Consider the following 24,243-nt stretch of genomic DNA (forward strand, 5'->3'; position numbering starts at 1 on the left):
TCGATATGTCGGGAGAAGGCCGAGCTATACATACGAGAAGGCCTTTTGCCATTCCGGTGCCTTGAAGACTGCTATGGGTTGGAAAGTCAGTATGCAGTGGTTCATGGCAACTCTCAGGGTCTGCGCTGCACGTAGCGCGTCCTTCGGAGGTACCTCGGTTTCGGGGCGATATATGATCCTGGCCTAGGTAGAAAATCGATTGAAAAACCGTCGTCGAACGCTAAGAGGGCAACAGAGTCGCAGGGAGCCATTGCAAATTGTAGCCTTGTCGCTGAAAATGCTCGGGAGTGGGTGGTGGTCATCTCATCAACGATAGGTAACCGGTTTGATCGTCGCTAAGGAGGAAAGTCTGGATGAACTCCGAAATAGGGCTTCGCGAGGAAGTAGGATGCTCCGTTTTGTGTGGATTGTTGGATTGCCCGGTGGGCCAGGAATCCTTGGGTGGATTGAAACTTGAAAATCAAGAACGAAGGGATTCGGAGAGGATGCAGTGCAGCCTACTCTGAAACGTCAGGCTACAGGTTTAGCGGCCGTTTGAAACGGCGAAGTTTCCCCTCGCTTGGAAACTCTCGAATAACGAGTTCCCCTTATCGTGGTCTTCACGGCATCGCCCGCAACGAGTCGGTCAGTTCGAATTGACTTTGGTATTTCTGACTAGTGTTGCCAGATCTCTTGCCAGATCAGTCGAGTTGCGGGCGGCGCGGAATGTCTGAGACGTTTTCCAACACACGAGATCATCATCCCATGTTGACGGTTCCCGATCGGCTAAAGGGCTGGGATTGGATTGGCAAGCTAGGTTTCCGGCCGTGTCTGTTCGTGACTTACCACTATCCAGACCAATGCACTTGCTCCAGGTTGAGTATTGAGATTGAAATGGGAGCTGAGTGGAGCGAACAGGCGAGTTGCGATCTCCCACGGTTCCCTTTAACCGGGTCTTTGTTGCTGCTCAGCCCTTCCCTGACGTGAAGCCGGAGGCACGTAGGGTTTAGACCCGAACGAAAGGATAAAGCTTATGGTATGGAGCTTGATGTGCCCTGTCGGCGATTTCAGTCCTGAGAACTCACCGAGTCGTGGGCAAGGATTCATTGAAGACAAGCCGACGACGTACAGGTCAAGAGCAGGGTAAATGCAAGTTTGCCAAACTGGCGTTGCCCCTGAAGACTTTTGCCGGACCTCAAACGCCATGGTCCAGCAAAGGCAGTAGCATCAGACCTGTCACTGGTGTGGTATTGCAGATCTCCAAACATCGTGCAATGTTCGCGAGGTTTCATGCTCTTGATTTTGGGCTGCCTTTCTCGAGAGAGGAGGTCGAGCCCAGATTGCTTGCCAGTCCTCAGGAGAAGGCAAGTTCCAGTCGCGTCTGAATTAGAGTGCGGTTGCGATGTGACGGCTCTGGGGATCAGTGGAGCAGTCAATGGCCGGTCCTGTCCGCCACTGTTTCCGTGGGACAGTGCGTCGGCTGCAAGAAAACGTATGCTGGATGCAGGGTGAAAAACGCCGAGGAGACGGCAAACGGTTGAAACGGCCAGCTGCATCGGGAGCTGTCGTGTAGTGAACGACGGCCAGTTCTCCAGGGTAAAAGTCAATATCTGACGGCCAAAAGAACGTCTGCATGACGGTCATGACCAGCCACACGGATGGGTGCCCTCCCGTCATCCGCGTCCCTGCATTGGAGGGTATTTGGGATCTCTCGATCACTGCTAGGTGTTCTCCAAATAAAGACACAGCCGTCCAAGCTATTAGCAGCCGCTTGTTAAGCCAGTCAGCGCGCAGATGGATCCAGAGATCTCGGCTCCCCGAGCAGCCGTGCTTTTTTCTGTGAGTCGAGTGTCTTGCTTAGCAAAGGCATGCATGCATGCATGGCAGCCGACCCCACAGCGCCCCGTCAGCCAGTCATCGAGGCTTGAATGCGGACTAGTGGCGAGGAATGAATAGACGCACGAAGATGGAGTCGTTGTGAGGGTTTTGGATTGCTAGCTTAGCCGCGCCCTTCCGCGAAGCTCCAATAGTGTCCATGTCGGACGCGACCTTGACTGGCACAAGCAAGCCACATTGGCAATGTGCATCTGGAAACTGGTGGGTTGCAGAAAGGAAATGAAATGCTTTGCCGACCCAAGATGGACCAAGACGTGAATCCTAAAGCTCCCTTGGCGGCCATCCCAACCCGAAGGGGCACCGTGTCGGCTATCTTGGGCGGCCGAATGCTCGTCCAAAGCCCATAGGATCTTGGGGCCAAGAAATGGAGTCAGAGACGACCAAGACTCTTGGCTCTGGGGATCCGCGCGCTTTCAACGTCCCAAGAAAGTCCCAAGAAAGTCCCAGATTCGTTGTCAGCGACTCGGTAGACGCCACAGTTCCCTAATAAGCAGTAGAGCATAGCTTCGGCAAGGCTTGGCGCTGACAAGAGCAGACGGCGTCGCTCATCATTCTTCGCGGACAAAGCTGGTGCTTCGCCTCGCCAGGGTCAATCATCGAGACTCGGCGGGGGCCTGTCCGGAAGATGAGAATGCCGTGGGCTTGGTAAGTTCTGACCTGTGGCTGTGTGGCAGGATGGTATCTGTATTGACAGATAGACATATGAGTATGGTCTGCTGTGGTGACCATTCTCCGGAGTTGTGTGCTTCTGGGCCTTTCTTTGATTCCACAACTACCTACTATGAGTATGCAGTAAGACGGGTAGGACACTCGCCATGCTCGCCGTGCAGGGCGCGTAGCATCCGCGGCCGTGTACGAAGCCTAGCTTTGCGGTGGTTAGTTGAGTAAGTAACGGATGAGTACGACTGACCGAAGAGAAGGATGAGAACAACTACGGTTCGGAGGATCATTGTGAAAAGTGACCATGGCGTTGCAGAGGACGACAGAAGACGACAGTGGCCGGCAAACAGGCCCCTCCCAGCCACTGACGGCCCCACCCCTCTTCCAGCAGCGTTCTTGCCGTCCCCCGTAGTGGCTGCCTTGAGACCTAGACCGCGCATTGCACCAGGCATCCCCGCAGAGCAGAGGCAGGGTTTCTCGGGTACGTACCGCACTGTCTTTTTGGACCTGCCGTTTCCTCGTCTGGCCTCGCAAGCCTCCACACCCTTCTTCGTCTCCTTCTTCGTCTCGTGTCCAACCAGGAGAGACAACCTTTTTTTCTTTTCCTCCCCATCTTCCTGAGAAGCAAAAGACACCCATCCCAGTCCCACGGCCCCAAAGACGTTCGTTCCCCTGCCTCGCCTTGAGGGGTCCAAGCTACCTAATGCTGGACGACAATGGCAAGGTAACCCTCCCTCCCTTCAAGACATAAGAAACATGTACTCCTAGCATGGACCGGGGCTACGCACCCAATTCTCCCCGCGATGATACATACATTTTGTCCTTGGATGCCATCACGGAGACCCTCTTCCTGACCCCTGCGCCGCCTTGCGTTCTGGAAAGGAAACGTGCCTTGTCAGACCCGAACAGAATGCGCCTCGTTCGGATATGGATAGATGGGGGTGGGTGGTGGGAGGTCGCTTCCATCTGTCTCCTAGCTGAAGCCCTGGTCTCTCTCTCTTTCTCTCGCTCGCCATCATCAGACTCGTTATAAAGTCTATCCTCCAGCTCCGTCCCATGTCTTCTCTCCCGGCCCGTCTCACAACACAAACCTTCTCCGTCTCTTCAACGCCTCGTCTTCGGACTCCTCGACTCGGCCCTTTTGCCTGTTTATTTCTCATCAGTCTTCCGAACACACTGCTACCAAGGGATATCTCCCACACCTCTTTGTGTGTGTTTATATTACTCTTCCATCTCCCGCCCGCATTAGCCTCGCTTTCTGTCTCGGTCCAAAAAGAACAAAACCAAAAGCCTAAGCCCGTCTTCTCCACCCCCGTCGTAGCAGCGCGTGTAAGCGCCGTACCTATCTATATTCAGCTCGAATTACCCACACACCCAGCCCCCAAGACGGCCGCTTCCAACACGGCCCGCCGCATTACTCCCTTCTAGTCGCTACCTGCCTATCTCCTCGTGGTCAATCTTTTCTTAGATCAAGGATTCCTCTTTGGGTCTCTTCCTTGCGTACCTCCCTACCTGCCGCTTGGTTGCTATCGCTATTGCATATATCTACATTACCTCCCCGTTCCGCGTCGTTGCTCTCCCATCCGACACCCCGCCAGAACCAAGTCGATCACCACCACAAACAGCCCAACATGCTCGCCAAGACCTTCCTCTTACTGGCCTCCCTGGCTCTCGTCTCGGCCGCCCCCGCAAGGAGACAGGCCGGCTCCGGCTGCAGCTCCAAACCTACCCCGATCCTCCCCGTCAACGGCAATGGTGAGTAGTATCCCATCGACTTACACGGCACATGCTCTCTCGATGAAGCCCATGGCTAACACAATTCCACCGCAAAAGGTGTCGAGCTTCCCCCAGTCGCGGCGGGCCTCGTCCTAAAGCACCTCGCCCTCGGCCACGGCATCCAAAACTACACCTGCGCCACGACGAACGCCACCGGCGCGACGACCCTTGCCGCCACCGCCACCGGTGCCCTCGCCGCCCTCTACGACGCCGCGCCCCTCTACCCGAACGCCGGCGCCGGATCCCTCCCCTCCGTCGAGCTCTTCAACGGCCTCACCACCAATGCCCTCTGGGGCTCCCCGCTGCCCCTCGTCTCTGACGGCACTACCCGCTTCGGCGCCTCCGCCTCCTGCCCCTTCCCCGCCCCAGCAGACCTCGCCCTCCCGAGCATCGCGCCCCTCAAGCAGATCGGCGTCCACTTCTTCGACTCCGCCAGCGTGCCCACCTTCGAGGTCGGCGCGGACCTCTTCAAGGGCGGCAAGCTCAACGGCACAAAGGCCCCCTCGGCCGCCGACGTCGGCCCTGAGAAGACGGGCGCCGTCGACTGGCTTCTGCTGGGCGACAAGGGCGCCAGCAGGGGCGTCACCGCCGTTTACCGCGTCGTCACTGCCGGCGGCGTCGCTCACCAGTGCACCACCGTCGGCGCCACCGACAGCGTGCCCTACGCGGCCTACTACTGGTTCTTCGGCCCCAGCGCCTGAGTGAGAATCATACCGTCCGTCCCTTCAGTCTCTCCTGTTTGGGAGAGCGTTCTCCTTTCTTTGGCGCTCAAAATAAATCGGGTTTCAAACGGAGTTAGATGGTAGTAGTCAGTCAGTTAGTGGCGCATGTGGCAAGGGTGGGCGGACTCTTATTTCGTCAAGGCATTTCATTTCAATCAGCTTCCTTTCATACCACTCTTTCACAAGACTTTGGATATACCCCGGGCGCGCATCAGACGGGTCGATGGGAGATGTAATACGGAGGTTGGGTCGGCGCATCGTACCGTCTTGAGACGTAGATGAGGAGATGGCGATCTCCCTCCCCTCTCTCCCCTACCCGTTTTTTCCCACATGTATTTACTGGGCGTTTTTTTCTCACTCTTTCTACTTTCAACGGTACATATGCCGTGGAGTCGGCGAAAAGAAAGTTGGGTTTGTTCATCACCGCGAGTTGTGTCCTCCCTCCTCCCGTGTACAATGTTCGCTGTGAACATGTTCCAGCCCCGAGGATAGAGCAAGCAACTCCACGAGGAAACATGCCTGGGGCGAAGATTGCCTGACGTTGTTGTTGCGCCGTAGACACGTATAATGGCAGTCCTCTCCGATCATGTCTTGGCCACGAGACTGACTTGGATTCGTGTCCGCATAGAGCAGAATCAGCCGAGAAGGCAAGATAATCGGAAAGAAAGGAAGAAAGAAACCATCGTCTTTCTCAACTGAAACTTGCATAGCCGCCTTGTCGGCCACCTCTATCACCGGTACAGAGACGGCCTAAAGCAACCTTGGCCGCATCAATCGCCATATCCAAGCTTGCCAAGCGCCACCTGGTGATGTGCCATTCAAGAGCGCGCGCTGCGGACATGATAGGGAATTAGGTAAATTTGGAGACTTCTTTTCATCTTTGTCGTGTTCTTTAACCTCTTCGGGCGATCTCATTTCCAATAATCTTGTTCCTGTCCTTCTCTTCTTCTGCTTCTTGATCTTCTTCTCCCTCGCAACTGAGGAGTCGCCGTCCATAACAATGCCTGCAAGCGACTCCAGCTTTCCATATTCAAATGCCATAGCTCCTCCACGTGGCATCATATCCAAAAGCCTTGAACCTGCCCGCCAGTTTACAAAAGCCAACACCCGAGTTTGCTCTTCCTTTATATGCCAAGCGGGCGCGCACCTGTGCACGAGGAGTGCAGCATCTCTATCTCCTGTGATCGAGGCCACCGGCAAGGTCGGCCTCCAAGCCACCTCCCTGGCCAGCGTACTCCTGCGGTCTGGGGTCCGAGGAAGTCCACCCAGGGTTTCCTGATGGGATAGGAACCTGGCTAGCACCGCCCTGCTGGCCAGCGGCCTGCCCGCCAGCCTGGGTAGCTCCGGGGACGGTGCGGACCAACTGGCGGAAGCGGTAGACCTCGTCCAAAATCATCTTGCGCATCTCGCCGACGTCCTCGACAACTTCAAAGTCGAAGTTGAAGGTCGTGGGGCAGTCGGGCTCGTCGGACGCGTCGTGCCAGATGTGAAGATAGGGGTGTTCGAGGGCCTGCTCGACGCTGATACGACTCGAGGGGTCGAAGGCCAGCATGCGGTCGAGGAGGTCGAGGGCGTCAGGGTTGGCCTGGGGGAACAAGCTGGGGAAAGGCTTCTTGGGCATAAAAGGCAAGTTGCGGACGTATTCCTGGGCACGGGGCGAGCCGATGCGAGAGAGAGTCTCCTCGTTGGGGGTTCCAAGAATGTGCAGAATCTGGTTCAGCTGGTCGACATAGTCACGGCCTTTGAAGAAAGGGCGACCCCCGAGTAGCTCGGCCAAAATGCAGCCAACCGACCAAACGTCAACTACAGTATACCGTTAGCCACCCCATGCAAACATAGATAATTCACGGCGCTTTGCACCAGGACGACGTACTAGCTTTGGTGTAGCTTTGGAAGCTCAACATGATCTCGGGGGCACGGTACCATCTGGTGGCGACGTACTCCGTCATGTAACCGGCATTCTCTTCGGGGTCGACGGAGAAACCACGTGCCAGACCAAAATCGCAAATCTTGAGTTCGCAGTCGGCATTGACGAGCAAGTTACCGGGCTTCAGGTCGCGGTGCAGGACGTTGGCGGAGTGGATGTACTTGAGACCGCAGAGGATCTGGTAGATGAAGGACTGGAAGTGGGCGTCGGTCAAGGGCTGGCCGGATCGGATGATGGCCGCCAGGTCGCATTCCATCAGCTCTAGAGCACACAAGACGGGTTAGCAAACCAGCTCGGGTTGCACACGGGGCGTGCAATGACGGCGACGTGCGTACCTTCGTAGAGGTAGGTCTCGTTGAAGTTATCGGGTCGGGGAATGTCCATATCATACAGGCAGGTAATCTATTGTGGCAGGCTGTCAGCATTCTGTCGATGGCGTTTCGTGCAGGCGAGGGGGTGGCGCCGCGCGGGGTTGTTGGGACAGCTTCGGGTTGGGTGGGCAGATGGCACAGGGACTCACGTTGCGATGTCCCCTGAAGTGCTGGAGCAGCTTGATCTCGCGCAATGCGCGCTTGGCGAGGATCTTCTTGCTGAAAACATTTGTGACCTTCTTGATGGCAACGCCCTCCTGAGTCTGGTTGTTCACGGCGGCGCTGCAAATGGGGGAGCAGTCATTAGTTTTCTGGGCGGAAATGGCGGGGTAGCAGCGGCAATAGTAGCAGCAGCGTTGGTGGGCTAACGGGATGAGGAGGTAAGGAAAGGTCGCACGCACCATACAATGCCATAAGCTCCCTGGCCGAGCTCCTTGGTGACGGTGTATCTCTCGTCGACGATGAAGTCCTGGTTGAAGACCTTGAAGACCTTGCGTCCCTGCAAATCGGCCATGGTTGCGAGGTGTTTTCTTGTTGGGCGGGTTTGCCGTCGGTAGGAACGCTGTGCTATGGGTTTTCTCCGGTGCTTTGAATGTTGCCGTGTCGAAGATGTCGAGAAATCGAGGGGTATCTTTTCGCGAGTCAATCGAGGCAAAGGTGGGGAAGTGAGCAAGGAATGCGATGCGATGCGACAATTGCGGAACAGATAGGGTAGCGAGGCTTAACGCAAAAATAAAAGGGAAAAAAAAAGGAATGGCTCGTCGAGACAGATAGACAGTCGGACGGTCAGACAGCCAGACCGACAAGGGGGGAGGATGCGGCTAGGTGTTATAGGTATGGCCGGTCGAAGACGACGGATGACAATGCAGTGTCGCCGGAGCAATTCTCGTCTTTGTCCTGCGGTTATGCCTGCTGACTTGCCTGTTTGCTTGCTTGCGAGGGGTTGGATGTGAAGGGGGAGGAACTTAGGAAGACAGGAAAATGGCAGCGAGAGGGAGAAAGAGACAGATAGATATTGTACGATAGGAGACGAGGAAAGGATACCTTAGGACAGGACAAGGACAACGGGGGGGAGGGGTGTAAGAAATTCAAATGGGGGAATGGGATGGCGGCGGCGGCATGGGACGGCCGGGCTTAAAGGTTCAGTTCAAGGCCGGGTTGGTGGTGTACCTGGGATGGATGGATGGATGGATGGTGAATCGAGGAAGGTAATAGCGACGGGACAGGCAGGTCGCGGTCAAGGTCAAAGGCACGAGCCGAGGGGGGAGGGGCGGGCAGCATCAGGGGACTGGACCGCAACGGGAAAGGAGAAAGGGCGGGGAGGGGGGCAAGCTGTCCTGTCACACTTTCATTCAAGTGGACTTTGTCGTTTGGATTGGACGAGACCCGGCAATGGGAATGGGACTGGGCCACTTTGACGGGATACGATACGATGTGCTTGTTGCTGGTTCCTCGGATTGATTTGGGAGCGAGCGTCTTGTTGCCGTTACCTTGCATCTTCAAGTCCGACCGTAGGTACTTGGTCATTCATAGGGATCCAAGATCATAGATGGATAGACAAGTTGTTCTCGGTCGTTTCTGATCATGTCACAGCGCTGGAGATAGATGCAGTAGCTAGCTGTCTCCAGGTTGCGGCTTCAGATGCATCCTGCTGCTCCCAAGGTACGAGGTAGGTGGTACATGCTTGCTGACGTTAGGCCGGAAGCGACTTGGCGGAAACGATCCACACCTCACACCTAAGGTCCCGCACTTGATTTGCTAACAAGGAGCTTGTTGAGGCCCATGATTGGCGCGTCCCGGGCGAGGCCCCCATGTATCTCGGGGTGGCCAGTAGCAGTCGCTGGGCATCGCGAGTCCGTGACTGGAACTGCAGCTCTGCAACCGCGCGACAATCCATTCTTTCATTCACTCATTCCACCAAGGGGGCACTTCTCAGAGAGGTAGGGGGAGGGAAGGACCGCGGAAGGTTTGGGATACAGAGACGGCAATCTCTCCCCTCGTCGCAAGGCCCCCGACCGGCGGGGGCTCTTATTTTACTCCTGTCTCTGGAACAGAACGCGAATCTGCAAGCTCGGCCTCACCCGAGTGACCAGAGAGACATGCTCCCAGAAATCTACACAGCATCATCAAGCTGAGCCGGGTCTCAACTCAATCAGCAGCCCGACTATGGATCTTGTCAGAAGCAAGGGAGCCACGGGCGCCGTCCAAACCTTGCTGCAGGCCGCTTCAGCCGCACCTCACTCGAGGATTGTATCCGTCAGCGCAGAAATAATTAGGTGGCCTACACTGTACGTACTTATCTGTATCTACCTAGGTAGGCACCTAGGCATCTAGGTAGGTAGGTAGGTAGGTAGGTGTAGGTTTGTATCCAAAGCAAGCAACATACCACGTCAGCATCTGATGCTCTGGTAGATCGGGGCCGAAACCATGGCCCCCGAAGGAATCTACAGTCAGCACGGAGCGCTCCTCCTTCTGGTCGTAGTCTGTCGGTGGTCCAGCTCGGCGTAAGCCGTCGCTGCGCTGACAACGCTAGGCCATGCCATCACGGCCACCACCGCGACCTGCTTAGGATCCATTCCTCTCCCATGTGGCCGTAAGGCTGAACGACCTCCTCCTTCTTCTTCTCCTCCTCCTCTTCTCCTCATCCTCTTCCCTCTCTTCCTATCCCTACTGCCATCCATCTCCTGGCCGACCACCCGTTCCAAGTCTTCTGTGACGCCAAGTAGCCAAGTCGTCACGGCTGCACGAAAGCGCTAGCATCGTCCCGAGTCCATCTCGCTTAGGCACAAGTCCACCTTGGGCCATCTTCAACGGCGCCCCGGGCTCCATTTTGACTCTTGTCGCCAGTCGTCCTCGCTCCTCGCTCCTGCACTCTGTATTGGCCGGTGATGGGACTGAACTGCGTGAGAATTACTATCTTCTATATGCAACTCGCAACTGTGGAAACAAACAAGACACGCTGATATGCCCCCCTAAACCCCCCCTCCCTCTCTCCCAATGCCTGCCTGTACATCTCTGGATGCGGCAATTTTCATTTCACCAATGCGGCTGACTCTGTCCCATTTGTCAGATCGTCCCGCCCCATACCTCTCCGGACCCCCTCCCCTGCCCCGTCCCGATGCCGTGATATGGGCGTGATCATCACCGGCGACAAAAACTTTTCGTCTTCTTTCCAACATCGGATCGAATCCCCGCTGCAATTGCTGTCGCCTTTCAATTGCATTTTACAGCTCGGCGCCATCCGATCGCCTCTCCCCTCCAGCCCGTCTGCCCCCCCCCCCCCCTCTCTCGCCCTTTCCCCTGCGGTCAACTGCCCGTTCCTTACGCCTTGGGGTCGATGTTAGGGAAGACATGCTTTAAAAAGTTGCCGGAAAATCGCGTGCATTGCTCGTAGGCCTTGGAAAAGCCCTCGTCGCCGCCGTAGTACGGGTCGTCCACGACCTCTGGCCTCCGGCCTCCCGAGAACTCGCCAAACAGCATTACCTTGGCCTTGGAGTCCGGGTTGCCGCGCTGCTGGAGGTTCTGAAGGTCGCGCAGGTTCGATCGGTCCATGGCGAAGATGTAGTCGAATTTATTAAAATCGGATGGCGACACCTGCTCGTTGGGAAGAAACTCGCGTTAGCTGCTCAAGGTACCGTCGGATGGCTCGTCGGCGGATGTGTCTGTAGGCCCGGGGGAAGGGGGGCCGAGGGGTCCGTACCTTGCGACCGGCATGGTAATAGTCCGTGATACCGTGGTCTTCGAGAGTCGCCATCGTGCGAGAGTCTGGGGGATCGCCAACGTGGTAGGCCGCTGTTGGTGCCGTCATTCTCGTGTCAGCGAGTGCGCGACAAATCGTGAGGGTTTATTCCATGACGTATCCGCGGCGTACCTGTACCGCAGGAGTCCACCTTGCTGATGAGGCCCTTGTACGGCGGCTTCTGCGCAATGTTGCGGAACACGCCCTCGGCCATGGTCGAGCGGCAGATGTTGCCGAGGCAGACGAAGAGGACTGACACCGGTTGTTCCGTCATGTTTTTCTTCTTCTTCTTCGGCAGTGCTGAGGGTTGGTTGGGTAGGAGAAAGAGAGTTCTTGTCGCGTTGCCGGAGCTGACTTTGTTCAGGACCGAATGCCCCGCGGTGCCGCTAATATCTGGATAAGGTACCTGGGTAAGGTACCTAGGCAGGTCGATAGGTGGGATGAGTGGTGGATGGAGGGGCAGTGGTGCACCGTGAGATCTGTTTGTCACGACACTGTATGTACTGTAGGTGGGCTCCCCTCTTCCCTCCCCTGTCGTCACCAGCAGGGTCGACCGCCTCACTTGCACCTTCTGGCGCTTCGATCTGGTCTACCACTCCCAACACTCCGCTTCCCACGCCTTCTGTGCCATTCTTCTGATTAATGGTGAACGGATACAGATACAGCACGGAGATTTAATTTGGTCTTGGCTCCATATGTTGCTCATCTACAACTCCGTTTTGCACCCAATCCGAAACCACATCCTTTACCAGGCTGTGATTCCCATCTATGTACCCGCACTACATCCAATAGAATACAAGGTCACTCAAGAAAATATTGCACCTGCCATTTCTTGGTCGCGCTTCGCGATGAAAAGTCGCTTGTTCTCGTATTCCATCCCGTACTCGAGCCTTAATCACCCTCTCCTCCCACATACTAGATGCCCCGAATCCAGCATCTGGTCATGTGTTGCTCTGCTCTAGCTAGGCGGAAGAGAGAGGTCGATTGTAAGCCCGGCAGGCCGGCGCAACATAAGCGGCGGAGAAGGCTGATTCATGATCGATCGATGAACTAACGATGCCCCTCTCCGCTCCAACTTGAATGCGGCGGGACCGTTAATGCGCGGCGAGGCAATCGATGACCGAAGATTGCCTAATAAAGGACAAAAGCCATCCGCGCCCCTAGGTTTGAGTCATATTCCCCCTCTCCCATCTCTGTCAACCTCAAGTTAGCTATCGAAAGGTACTGACGCGACGTTTTCCAGCGGTCGCCTGGGGCCAGAAACCGAGATCCACACGCGTCAAGCTCTGCGTGTGTCTCCAGTACCGCCATGCGACCCAAGTGTGCGTAGCCTTAGCGGACACACCCGCCCCATGTTGGCCCAGCGTCCAAATCGCGATACCACATGGACACTACCAAGAAGATGCGAGAATCCTGGCGGCATCGGATGCAAGACTGCTGGAAACTAAGCAGACTAAGCCAGCGCTTGAGCACGGTGTCGGCCAAGCGACTAGGCTGTGGCCAACAACAGCGCCAACTCATTGTCTCGAATTCGGCCAATTGCTCGTTAATCTTTCCGACATTCCGTTTGCGTTTCCTTCGCCACGGCAATCAACCAGTGCAGGAATCTGCCAAGTCCACCAAGATTTCTACCAGTCGATCAACCCCCCGAATCATAGGACATGGTAGCATCAGCAAAACTGAAAGTTGAGAACCGGCAGAAACATGCCCCTGGATCACCGGCAGGATTATCAGGATCTGTCATAATTTGGGCGAACTGATATCGGGTACCGTTGTCTCGACGCACATGGCACCGCACTGCATCCAAGGTTTTCTAATGCGACTTGCCTCTGTGACTCCCGCGTTTTACTTGGCAGGACAGGGCGGCATAGCAGCCTACGTATACGATCTCGAGTAAGCGTCCAAGAGGGAACAGTCTCTGTACCCTGGGTCGAATTCGACCGGGCGGTGCTACTACAGACGCAGTCTCCCCGCGCGCTTTAGGATTCCGAGCGAGCGGACTGGGCAACGCAAACCGCGCCACAATGTGTCTGCATGAGCTAACGACTAGATGCAAGATATCAATCTTGGAAGATCAAGTTATTGGAAATCTTGGTCTCGCCCAACTTGGCGATAGGCGGCATACAATTTCGTCTGTGCGTCGACGACCAGTCCAGTGACGACCGCATAAAAGAACAGAACACACACGATATCTGTTCCTAGTCCATTCACCAATTCCACAGTGTCTGCCCAGAGACGGATGCTATCATGAGCTCCGATTGAGGAATGAGGCGGACTTTTCATGAGAACCCTGCCGTCCCATCTTCTGGTTTGCGGGAGAGGCACGGGCACACAGACCACACACTATGGGATCGAAGGAGGGCTAATGCAGGTGCTCTCAGCGCGATCCGTTCGCCGGATAATGGGCAAGTGGGATTGGTCGAACAACTCGATTACTCTTCCGGCCCGCAGTTCTGGCAGGGGTCATCGGAAAGCTTACATGATGCCGGGTGAGCTTAATCAACGTCCCCTGGACCAACATTCCTCAGAACGCAGACAGACATCGTCAACGTCATGATTGTGAACCCCGAAGCGCAAGAGTCACCGGAACGATGGGGGTTTCTGGAGGTCCAGACTCCCACGGCATGCACATCCACGTAGAATTCTTCAGCTGTGCTAGGGTCGTTGTCCCTCGTTCAACATACGCGCTTGGACGGTTGCGGATAATCGACAACAGGTCAATACTTTTATAGTGGGAAATACCAACCGCTACCGACCGACGACTAACCAGCTCTAGCCCGTCTTTGTTTGGTCGAATCATGACTAGCAACTGCGCCCTGGGTCACTAGAGGGCAGAGGAAAGCAAGCTAACCCGAGCGTCCCAATTCGCTAGGATGGGAGACGCCTCACGCCAAAGACGCCATGGCGGCTGGCTGGTGATCGCTGGACTGGACTGACATGACATGACAGCTGGCCCTCCTGCCAGAGATGCAGGTACAACACGGCCCAGGCGGACATCAACCCGACGCAGCGAGGCCGGTCTCTTGACCAGTTTCGCTTCACTCGCCGATGTTTTTCAATGTCATGTCCGCATCCTTGCCTGATCCGGGGGTGCGAGACACCAACAGCGCGTCGGCGTAGACGGCGTCTTGGCTGCGTTTGGAAGCTCTGAGTAGATTGTCTGGCTGGACCTTGTCCATTCCGTCCATCGTTTTGCTGCCAAACCGGCGGCCTGGCCGGGCGTGCATTTTCTCCGTGTTCTCTTATAAAGAACGCCATCCTCTCTCATGCTGCTAGCTTTCCGCCTGATTCCCGATGTGTTTCTGCTAGAATATCCATAGCCCACCCACACGCTCTGCTTACTGCCGCATCGAAGTTTTACGACCCCCCGATTCCGACTACTGTCGCCAACACTCCGAGACCCCCCTCCCACCATCTCACCACCGACGTCCGAGCCACGATGAAGTACACCATCGTCGTCTCTCTCCTCGTCGCCAGCGTGGCCGCGCAGACGATCGACCAGCTTGTCGAAGAGATCCCTACCTGCGCTGTCACCTGTATCCGCGATGGAGCCCAGGCGGTCAACTGCGACGTCACAGATTTCACGTGCTCGTGCTCAAAGGTCGGGGAGCTGACTTCCTCCGTCGTCCCCTGCCTCGCCACGTCCGGTTGCAACTCCTCGGATCAAGCCAGTACGTTTTGTCTCCACTTCTCTCTTACCTGCTCGACTCTACTTGGTGTGAAGACCTAAAGAAACACGTTTTGTTTTTGCTTTTTTGTTATTGAATGATAGACTAAATGTATGCGTTTACCCACAGAGGTCCTCCAGCTCGCAACCCAGATCTGCGCCATGGTCGGCGAGGGCGGGCAAGTCTCTGCCGCCGCCACGACCGGCACCGCTACCACGACCTCCGCCCGCACCGCCACGGGGGCCGCCGCCGTCACCTCCAGCACGGCACCTAGCGCCGCCGACAGACTGCAGGCCGCCGGTTGGGCCGGCGCCATCGCCGCCGCCGCCGCCTTTGCCCTCTAAGTCCCGCCGACGATGGAGTTCCATCATCCCACCGGGCTTTGCTCAGCTACCTACTCTTTGTATTTTTCTTAATATTCAGATTATCTTGAACGCCCCCACAGTTTTGCATCAAGGCCGGCTAGGAGGAAGGGAAGGACAATGTTTTTGGTGTCGCGGAGTTTAGCGTGAAAGAAAAAGAAAAAAAAGAAGAGAAATAACTACCGCCAGAGTGACTCCTTGAGGATCATACTCGTTCTATTGTTTATGCGCATGCATGCCTAGCCCTATAACCAGATCTTCAGTGTGACACCTGTCTATCCCAAAGCTCCTTCCCACACACCCCTATTGATCTTTCTAACGGTGTGTATGTATGTAGGTCTAATATTCTATCCAGGCAGGTAATTCCATCTATCGGGTATCATCGTCTCTTGACCTACCACACCAACTACCAAACCCCCAAGCCCCTAGCATCGTTAGCCAGGGCCAAACTTGCCCAGCGCGCTCCCGTCGCCACCGTCGGCGCCGTCGAGCCACCCGTGCAGGTCGTCCATGCTGGCGAACGCGGCGGCGTACTTCATGCCCTCGCGCCTCCTCTTCTCGACCATCTTCCAGTCCCAGGCGCCGTCGTCGGCGACGTCGCTCAGGTCGACGTCCTCATCGCCGACGCCGGCGTCGCCGCCGGTCCAGCCGCCGGGCCGCTGGGGCAGCAGCTCGCTCGCCTCGAGGGCGACGGCCGGGTGGACCGTCAGGCGGCCGATCTTGAAGACGTACTTGCTCACGCCCGTGGCGTAGATCTTCTTCTCCCACGCGGCGGTGCTGTCGGCGTCGCCGCTGGCCGACGACGGCCTGCGGCGCACGTGGGCGGTGCCGAACTTGGGGTCGAGCCACTCGGTGGGGCGGGCGGTGCCGCGGGGGACGAAGTGGGTGACGACGTACAGCCACTTGCGGTCCCAGGAGAGGATGCGGGACCACATCTCGTAGGGGGAGTAGGCGGTGATCTCGCGGCGGAAGGAGCAGTGGACGGCGCCGAGCATGATGCCGAGAGGGCCGCGTGCGGGCTTGCCGGACTTGGGGTCGATGACGAGCTTGGTGGTGGCGTTGTGGGTGAGCTGGCGGAAGCCAGGGCGGAGAAGGTAGGTGCAGAGGTGGGTGCGGGAGACGTCGAGGTCGGCGAAGTAGGTCGAGTTGGACTTGTGGATGTTGTAGTCGATCTCCATAATGGGCGCGTGGGACTGAGAGATCATGGGGCGGAAGAGGGAGCGTGGGCCGAGGCGCGGGGACTTGCGGATGAAGCAATGATAGATGATGGCGTGCCAAATGCGGTACTGGGTGCGGTGGGTTTGTCAGTTGTGGTCCATGTTCTCGGGGGGGAGCAAGAGGAGAAGAAGGCTCTTACGGTCCAGACAAAGGGCATGTTCTTGAGGTTCAGCAGGGCAAAGATGAGCATCAGGATGCGGCTGATGCGGCCGGGTCCCGTGAAGAAGCTCGCAAGGACAATGCGCCAGTGGATGCGGTAGGCGGCGTAGGCGAGGCCGCCGGCGGTGGCGAGGCGGATGAAGCGCACGACGCGGACGGGGAAGCGATCGAAGTCGGCCTCGGTGCGGGTGGCCTTTGCGACTGCGGACGCCATGGTGGGCGGTGTGTGACGGGGAGGGAGGGTCTTGTTGCTTTGTACCCGGCGAGGTTTTGGGGCCTACTCGGGACGAGGCGAGGGAGACGGTGACTGTCTCTTCTTATCCGCGACGACTGCGGCGGCGGGCCGTCGGGGAGGAGAAGGAAAAGGCAGCAGGCGCTGGCGGACGGCGCCGAGGAGGAGGACGACGAGGACGAAGGCCCAGAGCGGTAAGGAGCGGATGTGGCACCAGAGCGTGCTGGAGCATTGAGCGAGAAGGGAGGGAGAAGATGGCATCGGGAGGAAGGAGGGAATGGGGAACCCTGGATTTTAACAACCACCGAAGGACGCGGATCTACGGCCTTTGTTTATCGGGGACGACGGGGGGGAGGCGAGGGAGGAGGAGCCTTCTCTTTCCTGGCTCTGCGATAATTATTGCGGGGCCCTCCTGTTCCTCGCCGGGGTGCCGATGCGGTCGTTGGGGGGTTGTGGGTGGGTTGGTGTGCGTGTCGTTCTGTTGGGCGCGTTGATGTGCCGAGCTGTACTGGCGCGGTCACTCAATAGCGTTATCACGGCTTGCTATAAAACCGAAAATAGAAAAGGAGACCCCCACTCGGACGGGATTCGGTGCAAGTGACAGCATTAGAGCTTGTCGTAGTACGTAGCGTGCCCTAGACGTCTAGTCTTGGAAGTTTGGGGGTAACCCCTGGGCCCAATTAGAGCTTGTAGGGCAACCCGCTGGACCTCGGCTCAGCCTTGTGTGCCCCTGGAAGAGAAAAAAAAACTCAACCTTGGTTCTTTTTTTCTATTACAGTCCCCCCCTGGGGGGGTGCGAACAAATGACTCTCGTCAGTCTTGGCCTCGGTCGAATTGGTTTGCTCAATGCCACCGGAGGATCGGGATGATGTCGGCTCTCATTAGCTCTAGTTTCGGGTCTCTCGGAGTTCCTAGTCGGTTGCTTGGTCGAAAATCTACTTGAACGATTCTCTGTACCCTGCATTCTTCTGTACGTGGCATATGGGTATATGTCACTGCACCGGCATGTCACCCACGTCCACGCACCATCCAGCACCCCCCTCATAGGTTCTATGTCTCAACACGAATCAAACCGTTTAGCCATTAGATAGTTACATCTTCGAATAGCTAAAGTAGCTATCGTCTTGGCCGCTACGGTCGTTTTCCAATCTTTCACATGCAGCCGGCCATGTGGCTGTGTCATCTAAGCCAGGTTCTTAGGTAGCCAGCATTTACCCGATTATCGTGGCCCAGTCCAATCGTTTTGTGCCGTTCTTGTATGTAATTCTCATGTCGTTTCTTTCGTCCAGGTTTTGTTTTGTTTTTGGCTAGAGGCCAATGAGTTGAGTCTCTGGTTGTCGAGTCGATAATCGAACCTGCCTCGTTCTCTCTCCCTCCCCCCCCCCCCTCTCTCTGCATCCCCTCCTCGGCTGGTTGATCAACCAAGTCGAAAAGCCTCCAACTACCACATCCGTCGTCTTGACGGTTGTGTCGTGGTAGTAGTATGCAATACGCTTGGGCTTTTTTGTCTAAGCCGTGGATCCGACTCGCACCCAGGCATCAGAGAGCAGAATGTTGACTGCTGATCTGAGCCGGTAAGCGGTATTAACTATTGTTCCGCCTGTCAGACGGCGGTGTGCCGTGTCGCTTGGCCAAGCAAGCCACCCAAAAAAGAAGGAAAGAAAGAAAAGGCAGACATTCATTCGAGTATGCCGGCTCCGCAATTTCCGGAATTGTATGCATTGCCTCTAGTAGAACTTTTCTCTTTCCTCCTCCTCACCCAGGGTCGGTGTTGAAACGGGGTAGTAAGCTTCGTCTTCGCCAGCGTTGCTGCTCGTACTGCTGGTATCAGCAGCCCAGGCTTGTGAAGTATAATTATTATTGTTATTGTTGTGGAATGATTTCATGTCGCCGGGGATGAACCTATCGACCATTAAGTCCTCGGTGTGGGACAGGAAAGGCAGTTTACAGTGTGTCTTGCCGCCATAATGTTTGCAGCGTGAATTTTGGCATATGTGCCCGTTTGTACACTTGGCGTTTCTGCACCCGCCGCGCTTCGAGCACGGCCTCGAGCGCGCGATGAACTCGAGTGCGCTCCTGGACTCGGCGTCAAGCGGGTTGTGGTCGTATTCGCACGAGTCGCCGGCGTCGCAGGTCCCGTTTAGATGGAAGTTGTTACAAACCCGGTGCCTGCTAATGCGGGCATTCAGGCGATTGGAGATTGTGGGATCGGATGGCGGGATGTAAGGATCGAGGCGCCAGTTCTTCGTGTTGACCGCGATGCAGCCTTCTGGGATATCTTGCTTATGGGGTAACGACGAGGCGAAGGCCGAGTCTGCCCGGGTTAGCTCCAGGATCTCGCGCTCATGGCTTTCTTGTTGTTCTCGCTGGTGGTTCGTACCGTCTTTGGCTGGAGTTGTAGCGGACGGTTGGGAATTAGAGCCCGGGAATATCCTGTCCTCGGGGTCTTGTAACGAGTTGTTGGTGTCCGAGACTAGGTCATCTGGACTCGATCTCCTCCACTTGGTGCTGGAGGCCGCACGGTCGACGTGGATGTTCTTGCAAGCCTTTCCGTACTTGCACTTCCCGACGGCGTGAAAGCGACAGACATTTCCCTGTCTTGCGTCTCCGCCGCCGGGTGATGGGGATGGCCCGGTAGGGACTCGGTTTGCCGTCGACGGCGTCCAGGGGGGCGGTGCGTTGTCGGCCTTGGCAGCGGCGGCGGCGGACGCGGATGCGTTGTGAGTGGGCCGAACCGGGACCGCCGTCTCTAGGGGCGTTTGGCGGAAGACGCCAGGGAACTCGACAATGTCCATACCCAGCTTAGTGAACTGGGTATGGAATCTGGTGCCAGGGGCTTTTATGAGAGTAAACTTGTTACTGTATCCCCTCACGTAGGGGGTTAGGTCGGCGACGTATCCGACGTCGTGGCAGAAGGCCAGGTACATGTGCTTGCATTGTGCGTTATCGGCGTACAATTGCATGAGGGCGCGCAGCTTGAAGTCGGCGTTCTCCTTTAGCTCGCCGGCGTCGAGGTAGTCAGCAAGGCCGTAGGAGCGGTTGAAGCTAGCGATGAAGGGGCCGAGGGAGCGCTTCTCGGCGCCGACGAGGCCGGCCCTCGCGAGGGTCTTGGATAGGCCAGCGACGTTGGCGTAGATGCGGATCATGATCTTGCACTGCTCGAGGCCCTTGCTCCGTAGGTCGGCCTTGACGGCCTCGTTGAGCAGCTGGGCTGCGGTGCTCCCGCCGTCGGCACCCTTGTCGAGCAGCCTCTCGTGGAAAGGGTAGCCATCGCCGTCGACCAGGACAAGCACGAAGGGGTTGCGCTCCTGGTCGCGGGCCAGCTGCTTGTATCTCTCTCTCGCATCGCGCTCCTCCTCGTAGTCGCTCCGGAGGCGCCTGTAATCCTCGAGCAGGGTCGCGTACTGGTCTAGAATTTGCGGCAATGGGTTATTGCTTCGATACTCGGCGAGTTGGCTTGCGGCCCTTTCTATTTCGTCCTCGTTGAGCATCGCAGCGATGAAGGGGGGGTAATTTTTGACCAGCTTGGTGGTTTTCACTGCACACGCCTGTACAAGTGTTAGCCGCTGTCCAGCAAGCGAGGAGAGGTAAGCATAGGTACTTAGGTACGCCCTATCAATCGGTCGCAAGGACACGCCGTCCGAAAGAAATAGCTCCGGGGGATGAAGCGAAGCCCCCTTCTGCAGGACGTTTGCAGAATTCGGATAACCTGGGTAGGTAAAAGCCAGGTTACTAAAAGCACGATAAATCAACGTTAAACTTTCTTTTGTCTCTCTTTTTTTTTCATCTTCCCCCTACCTAGACCGGTTAGCATCCTACTGCCTAAGAAGAGGGGCGGTACAGCTTCAACACCCCCGCGTTTTAGGCTGCTCGACAGCTGTTGTGGGGGTTCCTAAACGCTACTATGCTCATCCTGGCAACGATTGATTGATTATTCCTGTAGCCAACACCTCTTTATTATACCTTTGCATATCAGTCATCACAACCAACCGTAAATACATGCACAACCGAACCCTCTCTCTGTAGCACGTCGACCATTCTACCACGCCTGACTCTAATCCTGAACTTATCATCAAGCGCTATGGTTCTCATCTAAATGTTTGTGACGTCATTGCAGCACAGGCAGGACCGCTGTTCATCTTCAAAAACTGAGCCAATTGCCTAGAAGATCCGGTGCCAGGCCAGCGCCCATGTGGCTACCTCCAACATAAACCTCTTGCATCCCGACGGCTTTCACATGCGACCATACCCACTGGAGAACTCGGGATCCCGTCCGCTCTCCCATCGATAAACCAGCGAGGGCCGGAGTAGTAGTCGGGTCGGAGACGACCGGCGAATGCCCGGTGTTGCATGTCTTTTACTGTTTGATTTACTTTTGATTTATTTTATCTTTTGTCTTGTCTCTTTTCTCTCACGGTTGGTTGCCAGACAGTTGGTTTCACAAACGGATTATTTTTGGAATCTACGAAACCCAACGGTTTACTCCCTCGCTTCTTCCTTAATCTTACTCCATCCCATACCACCCTGCAACTCGCCGACATCTTTTCGGCTTATATATACGAATACACCTCATTTTGCCTTCAAACAGTACGCGACACTCCGATGATGCTTAGTCTTGGCGAATGGCGTTTGGTGCCGAGTACTGCCAAGCTCGGGTTGTACGATTAAGATGCAGATGTTGCGATATTCCCAGCTACAACTCGGCCAATGGTATCAACCAATTCGAGGTTTGAAATCCATCCTTCCCCAAAATCGTCGGCACTGCTCAAAATAAGAGACGCAACCCGCGGGGCCACCCGAGAATTACAAAGATGCAGTGGCTGTCGGGCTCCTCCCGACTCCAACACCCCGACGTTATCCCCGGAGGCATTACGCGACCCTCGCGAACAGCGAAAGACACCTACCTCGTGCGGTAATAAGCTACCCGCCAAGATGTTGCATCGCGAGGCTTGGGAAAAGCATGCCACGGCGCGATAATTCACGCGATGATTGACGCGATGGCGGGGACGGCTCGCACCATCTCCCTTCTCCCTTCTCAGAACCGCCCGCCGTCCATGACGACCGGCCACGCTCCGCGAGCGGCTCAATCTCGCGCGCAAATCACGACTGACTGCGACTCCGGTCCGGCGAGGATGGACATATAGACCTGTTTGTCCCGCGAACTCGAAGTGAGCCGAGAGTGACGACTAACACCGGTTCCTCGAGCGTCGTTTCTCATTCATTGGCAATGCGCGTCCCCGACAGCCTGGCCTTTGGCCTCCTCTACGCCGGCATTGCCTCGGCCCAGACAAAGTATGCCGACAACCAGGTTCCTGTGACGCGGGACAGTGACCTCGTCTCCAAGCTCTTCCCCGACGTCGACGTCGAGCTCCTGTCGCCCGCCTTCACGAATCCGGAGGCTGTCCCTGCGGGGTGGAGCAACGGCACATCCGGACCTACCACCCAGGACACGCTGGGTGAGTGCCGCGCGCATTCGGGTTGACACAATGTAACCGCCGCTGACACCCTTGACCAGACTCTTTCCTCAGCGGCCTTGCCGACAAACACGGCTGGCTGACCTATCATCAACCCCCCTTCACGTCCGAGGATGGCCGCACCATTCCCTACGTCAACCTCTCACTATCCTCCCCCTCCGTCGCTGCTGCCGCTGCCCCCGCCGACAAGCTCCGCATCTGGATCCAGGGCGGCGTCCACGGCAACGAGCCCGCCGGCGACGAGGCCGTACTCGCCCTCCTCGGCAAGTTCGCCGCCAACGAGACCTGGACCCTCTCCGTGCTGTCCAAGGCCGACATCCTCGTCCTCCCGCGCTACAACCCGGACGGCGTCGCCTATTTCCAGCGCGAGCTCGCCTCCAACTACGACCCCAACCGCGACCACGCCCTCCTCCAGCGCCGTCAGACGCGCGACGTCAAGCGCCTGCTCTCGGCCTACGACCCACACGTCTTCCTCGACGCCCATGAGTACACCGCCAGCCAGCAGCTCGGCGCCTCGCGCCAGTGGCTCAAGGCCCAGGACGTTCAGGTCTCCCACGTCAAGAACCCCAATATCCACTCGGCCATCCGCACCCTCGGCGAGGGCCTCTTCCTCACGGCCATCCAGGACCGCGTGCGCCGCCACGGCCTCCGCACAAGCGCCTACTTCACCGCTGACGGTGGTACCGACCTCCCTGTGCTCACGGAACCCAGCTCTGTGAGCCGCGCCGGCCACAACTCGGCCGGCCTGCTGCAGGCTGTCTCCTTCCTCACCGAGACCCGCGGCATCCGCCTCGCCGATCAACACTTCCAGCGGCGCGTCGCGGCAGGCTCTCTCGCCATCGAGGCGCTCGTCCAGACGGCTGTCGACAACGCTGAAGAGGTCCTGTCGACCATCGAGACCGCCCGTCGGGAGTTCGTCGAGGGCACCGGCGACATCGTCGTCGTGGACCGCGCGCGCGTGACGGACGCGACGTGGGACTTTGTCGACGTCCGCAGCGGCACAGTCGTCAGCGTGCCCGTGCAGTTCCGCAACAGCACGCCCACGCAGATCGACCTCACGCGCGCGCGGCCCGAGGCCTACGTCTTCCCGCGCGCGTGGGCCGACGTCGCCGAGAAGCTTGAGATCCTCGGCGTCGAGGTCGAGACCCTCTCCGAGGATTTCGTGGCCGAGGCTGAGGTGCTCACCGTGGAGACCCTCACGCTCGCGGAAAGCAAGTACGAGGGCGTCGTGGAGGCCACCGTCACGACCTCGACCAGCCGGAGGGTCGTGCGGGTGCCCAGGGGCGGGTTCCGCGTCAGCACGCGACAAAAGAACGCCGCGTTCGCGTTCGTGACGCTTGAGCCTGAGAACAACGCCAGCTTCGCGCGGTACAACTTGATCGACGTATCCGTCGGGGACGAGTACCCCGTCTTCAGGGTCCTCGGCGCGCAATAGGAAGGCGACGGGCCCGTGACCTCCGGAGCACGGGACCCGATCGATCGGGATTGGTGGGGCCGGTTCGGCGGGAGCAGGAGCGGGGACGGGGACGGAAGACTCGTGCGGCAGTACTAGCGACCGGAGAGAGGGAGCCACAAACTCCGAGCGCCGGTCCCAGGAGGACTGGGTTGAGAAACAAACTAGGCAACCGGTTCGTCCTGGATTGCCAGATACCTACAACCAGCCGCATTAGAACGTCTCCAATGACCATCCGTGATCCCCTATGAAGAAATCTCCGTGACTCCAGACAGTCGCAGCGCTAGTGATCCCTCAAGCACCACCAACCCCGTCTGATCCAATCATCCCCAGGCACCTGCACCACACCAAAACATGCAACTCCAAAAAAACACCACCCAACACTCTGTACAACTTCTTTCCCACCACGTCGCGAACATCACACACGTACGTCCACGTACCCGCGTGCCCCCTCCACCTTTACCCGTCCCTGCAACACCCAAGCACGCAGCTTCCCCTCCCTCCCCCTAGGGCTCTCGTCCTCGCTTTTCCAGAACAGGGAACCCTTTCCCCCTTCCCCCAAAAAACAAAGATTCCGTTGCGCTCATGTGCGCTGCTGTCCAGGAGA

General features: G+C 57.1%; 9 protein-coding genes across 9 annotated transcripts; 3 read left to right on the top strand and 6 right to left on the bottom strand.

Moving 5' to 3' along the window:
- Nucleotides 1-924: 924 nt before the first annotated feature.
- Nucleotides 925-1,535, bottom strand: CDEST_13222 (uncharacterized protein; the record flags this gene model as incomplete). The annotated part of the gene is made up of 2 exons (XM_062929378.1): nucleotides 925-1,034; nucleotides 1,109-1,535. The coding sequence occupies 2 exons, from the start codon at nucleotides 1,533-1,535 to the stop codon at nucleotides 925-927; spliced, it is 537 nt and encodes a 178-aa protein (XP_062785429.1).
- Nucleotides 1,536-3,126: 1,591 nt separating this feature from the next.
- CDEST_13223 (uncharacterized protein) lies at nucleotides 3,127-5,516 on the top strand. Its single transcript, XM_062929379.1, has 2 exons — nucleotides 3,127-4,290; nucleotides 4,369-5,516. Exons 1-2 carry the CDS (start codon nucleotides 4,167-4,169, stop codon nucleotides 5,010-5,012), a joined length of 768 nt encoding a protein of 255 aa, XP_062785430.1. The 5' UTR covers nucleotides 3,127-4,166; the 3' UTR covers nucleotides 5,013-5,516.
- A 1-nt stretch (nucleotide 5,517) lies between these two features.
- CDEST_13224 (Putative serine/threonine-protein kinase, active) lies at nucleotides 5,518-8,521 on the bottom strand. The gene is made up of 6 exons (XM_062929380.1): nucleotides 8,376-8,521; nucleotides 7,733-7,962; nucleotides 7,481-7,613; nucleotides 7,296-7,362; nucleotides 6,907-7,221; nucleotides 5,518-6,836 (listed from the first exon to the last, which is right to left on the bottom strand). The coding sequence occupies exons 2-6, from the start codon at nucleotides 7,843-7,845 to the stop codon at nucleotides 6,205-6,207; spliced, it is 1,260 nt and encodes a 419-aa protein (XP_062785431.1). The 5' UTR covers nucleotides 7,846-7,962; nucleotides 8,376-8,521; the 3' UTR covers nucleotides 5,518-6,204.
- A 1,832-nt stretch (nucleotides 8,522-10,353) lies between these two features.
- Nucleotides 10,354-11,420, bottom strand: CDEST_13225 (Putative phosphotyrosine protein phosphatase I). The gene is made up of 3 exons (XM_062929381.1): nucleotides 11,203-11,420; nucleotides 11,032-11,123; nucleotides 10,354-10,925 (listed from the first exon to the last, which is right to left on the bottom strand). The coding sequence occupies exons 1-3, from the start codon at nucleotides 11,342-11,344 to the stop codon at nucleotides 10,653-10,655; spliced, it is 507 nt and encodes a 168-aa protein (XP_062785432.1). The 5' UTR covers nucleotides 11,345-11,420; the 3' UTR covers nucleotides 10,354-10,652.
- Nucleotides 11,421-11,798: 378 nt separating this feature from the next.
- On the top strand, nucleotides 11,799-15,527 carry CDEST_13226 (Putative extracellular membrane protein, CFEM). Its single transcript, XM_062929382.1, has 2 exons — nucleotides 11,799-14,741; nucleotides 14,870-15,527. Exons 1-2 carry the CDS (start codon nucleotides 14,510-14,512, stop codon nucleotides 15,010-15,012), a joined length of 375 nt encoding a protein of 124 aa, XP_062785433.1. The 5' UTR covers nucleotides 11,799-14,509; the 3' UTR covers nucleotides 15,013-15,527.
- Nucleotide 15,528: 1 nt separating this feature from the next.
- On the bottom strand, nucleotides 15,529-16,736 carry CDEST_13227 (Putative HotDog domain superfamily protein). Its single transcript, XM_062929383.1, has 2 exons — nucleotides 16,458-16,736; nucleotides 15,529-16,386 (listed from the first exon to the last, which is right to left on the bottom strand). Exons 1-2 carry the CDS (start codon nucleotides 16,689-16,691, stop codon nucleotides 15,535-15,537), a joined length of 1,086 nt encoding a protein of 361 aa, XP_062785434.1. The 5' UTR covers nucleotides 16,692-16,736; the 3' UTR covers nucleotides 15,529-15,534.
- Nucleotide 16,737: 1 nt separating this feature from the next.
- On the bottom strand, nucleotides 16,738-17,223 carry CDEST_13228 (uncharacterized protein). Its single transcript, XM_062929384.1, has one exon. The coding sequence runs from the start codon at nucleotides 16,968-16,970 to the stop codon at nucleotides 16,755-16,757; it is 216 nt and encodes a 71-aa protein (XP_062785435.1). The 5' UTR covers nucleotides 16,971-17,223; the 3' UTR covers nucleotides 16,738-16,754.
- Nucleotides 17,224-18,436: 1,213 nt separating this feature from the next.
- CDEST_13229 (Putative Zinc finger, CCCH-type) lies at nucleotides 18,437-20,200 on the bottom strand (the record flags this gene model as incomplete). The annotated part of the gene is made up of 1 exon (XM_062929385.1): nucleotides 18,437-20,200. The coding sequence occupies one exon, from the start codon at nucleotides 20,198-20,200 to the stop codon at nucleotides 18,437-18,439; it is 1,764 nt and encodes a 587-aa protein (XP_062785436.1).
- Nucleotides 20,201-21,936: 1,736 nt separating this feature from the next.
- On the top strand, nucleotides 21,937-23,618 carry CDEST_13230 (Putative peptidase M14, carboxypeptidase A; the record flags this gene model as incomplete). The annotated part of the gene is made up of 2 exons (XM_062929386.1): nucleotides 21,937-22,165; nucleotides 22,225-23,618. The coding sequence occupies 2 exons, from the start codon at nucleotides 21,937-21,939 to the stop codon at nucleotides 23,616-23,618; spliced, it is 1,623 nt and encodes a 540-aa protein (XP_062785437.1).
- Nucleotides 23,619-24,243: the final 625 nt, after the last annotated feature.

Source organism: Colletotrichum destructivum, chromosome 9, assembly GCF_034447905.1.
Source record: "Colletotrichum destructivum chromosome 9, complete sequence".
Classification (NCBI taxonomy): domain Eukaryota; kingdom Fungi; phylum Ascomycota; class Sordariomycetes; order Glomerellales; family Glomerellaceae; genus Colletotrichum; species Colletotrichum destructivum.